The following is an 8,684-nucleotide window of genomic DNA, read 5'->3' on the forward strand; positions in this document are numbered from 1 at the left end:
AAGCAGAAGCAGGTGTTTGGAGGGCATCTGTAATTGTTGCTAGGCTGCACTGGAATCCTCTTCAACCTTGAGATTCTGCTTTAGTGAGTCTAGGGTGGTGGTTCTGATCAGTTGCCACTTTGGGGAACATCCAGAGAAGGTGATCTCAAAGGTCTCTTTCAACTCCACAAGCTGTTATATCATATACTGGCTTTGCTTGGAATTAAGGTCTATCTGTGCCACCTTCCCTGTGAATTGGGAATTGCCCCCACTCCAAATCTAGGCTATCAAGTTCAGCGGTGGTTTTCTTAGACTCTAGTTTTGTTTACTTTGTTCTTTCTTTTTAAAAGATACAACTTTTAAAATAATTTTATAGGGCTTCCCAGATGGCACTAGTATAAAGAAACTGCCTGACAATGCAGATGAAAGAGACACAGGTTCGATCCCCAGGTTGAGAATATGCCCTGGAGGAGGGCATGGCAACCCACCCCAGTATTCTTGCCTGGAGAATCCCATGAACGGACGAGCCTGGCAGGCTACAGTCCATGGGATTGCAAAGAGTCGGACACAACTGAAATGACTTAGCACACATTTATTTATTTTTGGCCGTGTTGGGTCTTAGTCGCTGTGAGGGCCTTTTTTCTCTAGATGGGGTGATCAGGGGCTACTCTCCAGTTGCAGTGTGGAGGCTTCTCATCCCAGTGGCTTCTCTTGTTGTGGAACAAGGACTCTAGGATGCTTGGGCTTCAGTAGTTGCGGTTTCCGGGCTCTAGAGTGCAGGCTCAGAAGTTGTGGTGCACGGGCTTATTTGATCCGCAGCATGTGGGATCTTCCAGGACTAGGGATCGAACGTGTGTCCTGCATTGTCAGGTGGGTTCTCTACCACTGAGCCACCAGGGAAGCCGTCGCTCTGTTTTCTTTCATCAAACCATTTCCTACATCAGTGTCACCTTGACCTTTCCCCCAGTATTTCTGCTCTTTCTTTTAGAGACTCAACCCCACTCCATGGCCCTTTCTCACACCCGTTTCTCTCCCATCCTCCAGCTTCCTGTGTCCAGATTCCTAGCCTCAGACCTTCAGACACCTGGTTGGTCTCCATCTGGAGAAAACTGACATCTCAGGGATAATTGTTCAGACCCTGCACGCGATCCAGGTGGCAGGTAACAGAGCAGATGAGGAGAATGGGCTGGATGCTGGGAGAAACCAGGGATTTAGTGGTGTCTGACTCTTTGAGACCCCCTGGACTGTAGCCCACCAGGCTCCTCTGTCCATGGGATTCTCCAGGCAAGTATACTGGAGTGAGTTGCCATTTCCTTCTCCAGGGGATCTTCCTGACCCAGAGATTGAACCTGGGTCTCCTGCACTGCAGACAGATTCTGTACTGTCTGAGCCATCAGATGGTGGACCAAAGGTGCAGGACAGGGGCAGGGTCACAGGGGCAAAATCAGGCGTCTGTCTCGCAGTCAAACGTGTCCTCTGTACTCATACACCCCACTCTCATATTTCTGAGCTATAAATCTGTGTCCCCACTGCCAATAGGGCCTGGAAAAAGGCCCATTTTACAAAGCAGGACACCAACTCTGAGAGGTGAAGACTCTTCCCCCAGGCTTGCTCCTGCCGGTCTGTACTCCTAATTTCACCCCTTTCTCTAATTCATAGTCTCCCACCAAGTCTCAGACTCTCCCACCCTGTCATTTTCTCGGGTGGAGGAAATCATCCAAGTGAGTCTGGCCACATTCTCTGGACACCTGGCAGGTCGAGGCTGGGTCATGGCGACTGAGCCATTTCAAAGAGCTGACCCGGAAATGAAACATCAGCATTCCTCCTGCGTGCTTTCCTGCTCCCTGACCCTCACCTGCTATGGCAGACAGGTCAGGAAAGTGCCAGGGGGCTGGTTTTAGGGCATTTCATTCAATTTTGCTAGTGCCTAGTTTCCCACCATGTATCTTAGCTGAAGAATACCATCACAGGGCTTGCAAATATGAGCTGGGTTTACAGGGTGGTCATCACCCAGGAGCTGGGAGCAGGGGTGAAAATTGATTTATTCATGTGCTTGAAGCCAGGACCCAAACGGCAATGCTTGTGAAACCCTGGATGACTCACCTGGATAGAAACCAGGGCAACCCTTGGCCTGCTCCAGCCCCCACTCAGAACTGCGCCCAAGAGCGTGGGCACTGGAGCGGGAATCAGGTTGAGAGGTTGGGCTTGAGCTGCAGCCTGAGACGTTGGAGTGAGAAGGGACACCCACAGCTGCAGTCCAGGGAAGGGAGGTCTTGCCCAAGGCCACATGGCTGGGCTGGTGGCAGAGCTGAGCCAAGGAGCAGGGGGCTCCTTCTACATTCCCATGCTCTTTCACCTGCTGCCTCCTCAGGAGATTGATGACAATTCCTCCACTCCCAGAGGAAGAAACCAGGGGCAACCTGGACAGGGCACAGTTTACACTGGAAGTTGAGGACTGGGGACGTTTTGAGCTCCTATTTAGCATCCCAGGTGGAAATGAATTCTCTCCTGTTTGACTTCTGGGATTTCTGGATTCATCACTGGTTGGTTCCTTTGACCCTGGAAGTGCATCGTCAGTGGCTGGGTGACTAAGACTTAGTACCCGATCTGAACAGGACGTCAGTGCTTGGTTGCTGACGAGCTCACCTTCGTCTGCCCATTGTGTGTCTGGATAAATCTGCTTCAATCTGTTTGCCTGTCAAGGACACGGGAAAATCTCCTTCCCAGAGAGGACCCGGTGCTGTTTTTACCTTTGATTTATCAACTGACAAGGCCAGCAGATGTTTATAAAGCAGAAACCGCCCTCAGACTCTCACAGACACTCTCCATCACTGGTGAGTTCCCGGGAGGGACAGGGTGACCCATTTGCTGAGCCAGGTCAAGCAGGAGCGAATGTCTTGAGAAATTAGAGCTTCTCAAGCTGGTCCAGAGCTGCTCAGGTTCCAGGCTAATTTTCTTCCCTGGGCTCAAATTCTCAACAACTGGGGCTGGAGGTTTTGAAGAACACTGCTGCCTCGAGTTCCTCCCATTTGAAGACTGGAGCGGGGTCCTTCCTGCTCTGTACCCCAAGTGTTCCTGCCCACAGTCCAGGCGAGAAATGCCCAAGCGACAAGGGGCAGAAAACTTGTCGGACACCTACAGGTGTGCCCTGCCACCCCCTCAAAAGCGAGGAAGCCTGCAGGACAGTCACCCTCAGTCTCACCCCCAACCCAGCCTGGCCACACGCATCGCTGCTTCTCATGAAGCACTGACAGCCCCACTGCGGGACCACTGCGGTGCTGGGCGTGAACGAGTTAAGAAGGCCACACACGGAGATAGAGGGAAGATAAGGCGACTAGAGAAGGAAATGGCAACCCACTCCAGTATTCTTGCCTGGAAAACAGTTCATGGGGTTGCAAAGAGCTGGACACAACTCAGCGACTAAACACAAGGTGACTAGGAGACAGGAGGGTTGAAACTGAACACGGAAGAGATCAACAAAGCCAGACACAACACCATAAATCAACTATACTTCAATAAAATACATTAAAAGAAAAAAAAAGTAAAGCCAGATGCCTACTTGGTCTTTTTTCCATTCTCCTTTATTTCATAAACACCTAGTTACAAGTTGCACAAATCAAAAAATAAAGGCAGAGAGGGTGTGGGGAAGACCTTTGTGATGTGAAGCGGGTTGGAAGGGAGAAAGGGCTGGGGACAGGTCCTCTCCCTCCACACACAGCCCTGGACGAGGGCTGTGGCCCCTACAGTAGGGGATCCAAGGAGGAGGTGGGCAGAGAGCCAGGGTCGCTGGGGCCCCTAAACCCAGAGCTCACCCTCAAAGCCCCTTCAATGCATGGCAGGAGTAGAACAAGGAAGGGAGGGAGATTCAGAGATGGAGTAGCAAAGTGAAAAATCAAGTCATCCTGGTAAAGAGGTTAAAGGAGGAAAGGAAAAGGGGCAGTGAAAGGTTCTCCCTGAGACCCCCAGGGAGGGGCTGGGGCCAGCTTGCCTGTTAATTTAATATTAAATTGGGAGTGGGAGTTGAAGAGGAAAAGTTATCTCAGGGGATGACGTCTCAGCCTCTCAGCTTGTACCTGGGATGGGAAACAGAAACACACAAATTAAAAGGAAGACAAGATACAGAAGCCAGAAGTTCTGTCTTTCTGTACCAATTAGAATTCTACCTGGGGGCTTCCCAGGTGGTCCAGTGGCTAGGACTCTGTGTTCCCAATGCAGGGGGGCCCGGGTGTCATCCCTGGTTAGGAAACTAGATCCCACAGGCCACAACCTAAGACCTGGTGCAGTCAAAATAAATAAACATTAAGGGACTTCCCTGGTGGTTCAGTGGCTAAGGCTCTGCACTCCCAACGCAGGGGACCTGGGTTTGATCTCTGGTCAGGGAATTAGATCCCACATGCTACAACTAAAACTTGGTAACAGCCAAAATTTTAAAAATTTTTAAATAAATACAAAAAAAAAAACACCAAAAAAACCAACCTCTTCTACCATCCAAGGTGGTGGTTGCTGGGTACCTAGGCTGCTTCTGCCTCAAGGCTGAGTGATGCTCACATTACACGCCTCGCCCCCTCCTGTCCCTGCCCACCCCTTGGTACTTACAAGAGATACAAGAGAGGCCGAGGGCCCAGGGCCCTCACCAGTCGTAGCGGCGCGACTGTCGGGATGGGGAGTCCTCGGTTCCCTGTATAGCCAGGCGGGGAGGCCCCTCAGCCCTTCGTCCTCCACCCCCGGAAGCCTCGTGCCTCCGAAATTCCAGAGGGCGTTGCTGCCGGAATCGGGAAGTCTCTCTCCGCCACTCATCATCAAACGCCGCGGCCTCGCCTGAAGAGGACATGGAGACCACACAGGGCACCTGAGTTATCACCCCACTTCCCAGGCAGACCCCTGCCCGATGCAGGCTTGAGCCACAGGGTCTGAGACCAAAACCCAAGGCTGAAAGGCCTTGGGGCAGGGAGGCGGGGGGAGGGGAGAGGGGAAGTTGGATTCATCATGGTTTCCTGAAGCCACGAGCAGGAAATCAGGAATGGATACTTAGTTAAGGAGCATAATCCCATACACACTGTATTTAATAAATGTTGGCTGATTTGAAAGAAATAAAGATGAGAAAGGAAGACACTGATGGAATAGGGTAGATTACTATCAATATCTGACTTAGGTGACAAGAGTTTGCCCTCCCCGGTGAGGCCATCTCCTGCACTGACTTAGCCCTAAGCTGACAAAGAGGCCCTGAGTAAGTGAAGAACATGGAGCTCATCCATAATGTTGCCCAAGAAACACGTATAGAGCTAGGGAGCATGCATGAGGGCTCAGTCGTGACTGACTCTTTGCAACCCCATGGACTGTAGCCCACCAGGCTCCTCTGTCCATGGGATTTTCCCAGGCAAGAATACTGGAGTGGGTTGCCATTTCCTTCTCCAGGGGATCTTCCCAACCTAGGGATCGAAGCAGGGAGAAAAAGCTGCCATTTCTCAGCTCACGAGAAGGGGGTTAGGGGCTGGTGGCAGGAAGCCGGCAGGCTGGAGCTGGAAGGGGGCTTACTCTCGTCCAGGTTGATATAGTCCTGCCGCTCCTCCTGGTCTCCCGTGCGGTGGTTTCGGGAGCGCTGGAGGATGTGAGCCCGGTCCCGGATGTGATGCCCGATGGACATCTGCTCCAGCCCGCTGTCAGAGTCGCGCACGGTCCGCCGGGTCTCCCGGATCTGGGGGAGGTGGAGAGCCACATGCTCAGTGGATCCTTCCAAACCTGGCTATGCCAGCCCGGAAACACCACCCAAGACCTCCTCTTGAAAAGAGCTAGCCAGGCCACCCGACCGTGCCTCCCTGGGATAGGAGGAGCCCTCCAACTCACCCCCCCTGGGGCCGAGCGCATCTCTGACGTCTCTTGGTAGACCTTGGGGGCCCCGTCACCGGTGTTGGAGTAGGAGATGACAGTGGAGGAGGAGAAGGTCTGGCAATTGCCTCCGGCTGTCATGTGCTCCTGGGGAGGGAAGGGAACCGCAAGGCTGAGTGGGCAGGGCCTGGCTTCTGGAGCAGGGATCCCTCCCTGCAGCCCCGAAGCAAACGTGAGGACTCACCATCACCCCCCCAATCCCTCTGAGTCCAACAATAAGCCAGGCAGACCTGGAGAGACCAAGCCTTAACTGCCCATTTCATGAGATGCCCGCCGCTGCTTCCCACTCAGGACCCCTGCGCTCTCTGGGTCTGGCCGTCTTATCCAGCCTGCAGGCCTCTGTGAGCACAGCCTTCCCCACACCCACCTCCAGGGACTCGCCAGGGGAGGCGGGACACAAGACCCTCACCATGTTGCCGATCATGTCGTTCATCATCCCGAACATGTCCATGAAGCCGCCTGACTGGAGCAGAAAGAAACTGAGTCAGGTTGCCGAATTCAGGCTCCCATAGGCCACCTGGCTGCATGGTCCCTCTCTCCCCTCCCTTCACATCTGGCAGCGGCTCTTCCTCATTCCTCATGAGCAGGAGCAGAACAAGTGTGCCTCTCTCCACACTTCTCTTCCCACCCACCCCGCCCTCCTCCTCAGGCTCTGTGGCTACTAGGATCCCATCTTTTTCCTGCCTGCCTGACCTATTTCCTCCTACTTTTAAGAAGCAAGTCTGTGTTACTGGAGTCTAACCTATAAAGGGGTTGTTTCTGAAGCTGTAAAAAAATCTGCTACACATCATCTCTAGTTGGCCCTCCAACAGCACCTCCCTCCTCAAAGGAAGACATCTTGCCAGGCAATTATATCTCCCTAATGGGCATGACTCCTAGAAGCACAGGAGTCAGTAGTTAGCTTCATCAGCTCACAGGACTCAGCACACAGCAGGCCCGGAGATCTGTGAGCACGTGAAGACTCTAGGGTTACCCATTAGCCTATATTTCAGAGAGACAAATTTGGAACTAATATCTAAGGGTTACAGAGCATGTCTGAGATGGAAGGATGCAGGGAGATGAAGACTTACCATTCCCAGCATTCCAAAAGGGGAGACAGCCCCAGCCTACGGGAACATGTCAGGAATAGAAATCAGAGGCCACATGCGACCTCACCCTCCCAAACCAAGCCCATGGCCTCCCTTGCTTTTTTCCATCCTCCTCTCAAAGGAGCATCACAAAGCCTGTCTTCCACACCCCTTTTCCCACTCCTAGAAAGCATGCCACTTGCTAAGTCAGCCAGCATGCAAAAAAAATGAAGCACTGCATTAACCACCCTCCCACCTTTCCTCGAGTCTCAGGTCTGTGGCAGCACCATTACCTGCATCCTGCGGCTGGCAGGCCGGGTCCCTGGCAGATTGCCATCTGTGATGCTGAGGAAGGGGCTATATCCAAACCCCCCTGACAACATCCGGTTCATGTGCTGACGGTGAATGGCAAAGGGGTCCCTGTGCAGGGAGAGTACAGAGCAGATGGCAGAAGGGGCAGCGGTCAGCACCTCCCCACTCCCCCTCCCCCCAAAGAAAAGAGCCATAGGGAACCAGCGGCACAGATATCCCCTCCAAGACTAAGCTGGAGCTTAGAGTGGCCACCCAGGTGTGATCCGAGCCCACAACAGGAGCCCAGGTGTCTGTCTCAACCGCTCAGAGACTGAAGTGGACGGATGTGTGCTCTGGAGCAAGAGGGGAGGTGATACTCACATCAGGAACATGGGGTCCTCGGGCTCCACGTCCCTCATGAAGCGGAACATCCTGATTTCAGCTCCAGGGAGCTCCACACTGTGAAGATGTGGAGGCTCAAAGGTTGGAAGCGGCCAGGCTTTTTGCACACCCGCTCAGAGCGTGGTCCCTTCCAAACACTGTAACTGGCCCCCAAACTCCAGGGAGACCCTTCTCCAGGTGTTCAACATCAGCCTCTAGGGAGAGCAGAGCTCTTAACCCTCTCTCCGAAGGAGGACCGTGGAAAATTTTCCCGAGCCTGTTTTCTGCCTCCCCCACTCAGAGCCATCCTCTTCCCAAAGCCACCGCCAAAGGCACACTCCCCCAACCCCCGACGCCACCTTTCCGGATGCGAATCTCAAGTGCCGCCCCCTACACCCGCCCCATAAATGACCCCAAACACTCCGCTCCCTCCTCACACCCCGGCCGCCGCCAGACCTCCCCGGGTGGGCCTCATCGTGCCTGGCGCCTGGCGCCTGGCCCCCTCACCCCGAACCCTGCTTTCCTGCCAGGTGAGCAGGAGAGGCAGGCTTGACCCGCTCCCCTCCCCGCATCCCAGGCTCCCGGGGACCCTGCAGCCCGGCGGGCCGCTCCCGCCCCGAACCGGCTGCCCGCTCCGCTCGAGCCTCACCGGTCCCCGGTCCGGGCTCAGCGGCCCATCCGGCCGGTCTCGCCTCTCGTGCGCGACAGGATCGGGGCTAGCGGCCCGGGACGCTGTACTGGTCCGGGCGTGAGCTCCTCGGCCTCCCGCACCGCCTCCTCTCACAGCTGCCACCTCCGTGCACCCCCCGCCCGTCGGCCCACGGAGCCCGAACCCCAGCCAGGCCCGGACGGAAGTGACGTCACGACGGGACAGCCCACCCCAGGCCGGGCCTGCGGAGCTCCGCCCACCGGCGGGCGTGGGGCGCACGCAGGGCCGGCTCCCAGGCCTAGCTGCTGGGGGCCTCGGGGTCCTCTGGGACTCGGGGAGCGGAGGCCTCGTTAGTAACCTAGACTTGGGGTCTGTGGCCCCAAGGAGGCTCCCTGTCAGGGTGCAGGGGAAGGAGCAGCGGAGTCCATCGC

At 54.9% G+C, this 8,684-nt stretch overlaps 1 protein-coding gene across 2 annotated transcripts; it reads right to left on the minus strand.

The window, feature by feature from the left end:
- Positions 1-3,538: 3,538 nt before the first annotated feature.
- MLF2 (myeloid leukemia factor 2) lies at positions 3,539-8,479 on the minus strand. 2 transcript variants are annotated; one of them, XM_055566084.1, is made up of 9 exons: positions 8,254-8,478; positions 7,605-7,682; positions 7,226-7,352; positions 6,936-6,971; positions 6,275-6,328; positions 5,824-5,952; positions 5,515-5,674; positions 4,576-4,797; positions 3,539-4,052 (listed from the first exon to the last, which is right to left on the minus strand). In XM_055566084.1, exons 2-8 carry the CDS (start codon positions 7,652-7,654, stop codon positions 4,610-4,612), a joined length of 744 nt encoding a protein of 247 aa, XP_055422059.1. In that variant the 5' UTR covers positions 7,655-7,682; positions 8,254-8,478; the 3' UTR covers positions 3,539-4,052; positions 4,576-4,609. The 2 variants fall into 2 exon arrangements, with proteins under 2 accessions (XP_055422059.1, XP_055422058.1); XM_055566083.1 differs by lacking the exon at positions 6,936-6,971 and having other exon boundaries at positions 8,254-8,479.
- Positions 8,480-8,684: the final 205 nt, after the last annotated feature.

The sequence above is a fragment of the Bubalus kerabau genome, chromosome 1 (assembly GCF_029407905.1).
Source record: "Bubalus kerabau isolate K-KA32 ecotype Philippines breed swamp buffalo chromosome 1, PCC_UOA_SB_1v2, whole genome shotgun sequence".
Taxonomy (NCBI): domain Eukaryota; kingdom Metazoa; phylum Chordata; class Mammalia; order Artiodactyla; family Bovidae; genus Bubalus; species Bubalus kerabau.

Bases quoted from the DNA above. Each gene is read 5' to 3' on its own strand.
- MLF2 (XM_055566084.1), bottom strand. From the start codon at position 7,654: ATGTTCCGCTTCATGAGGGACGTGGAGCCCGAGGACCCCATGTTCCTG. The intron at 6,329-6,935 runs GTAAGTCTTCAT...TTTCTGCTCCAG, and splicing joins CTTTTGGAATGCTGGGAATG to TCAGGCGGCTTCATGGACAT. The intron at 5,953-6,274 runs GTGAGGGTCTTG...TTCCCTCCCCAG, and splicing joins ACGACATGATCGGCAACATG to GAGCACATGACAGCCGGAGG.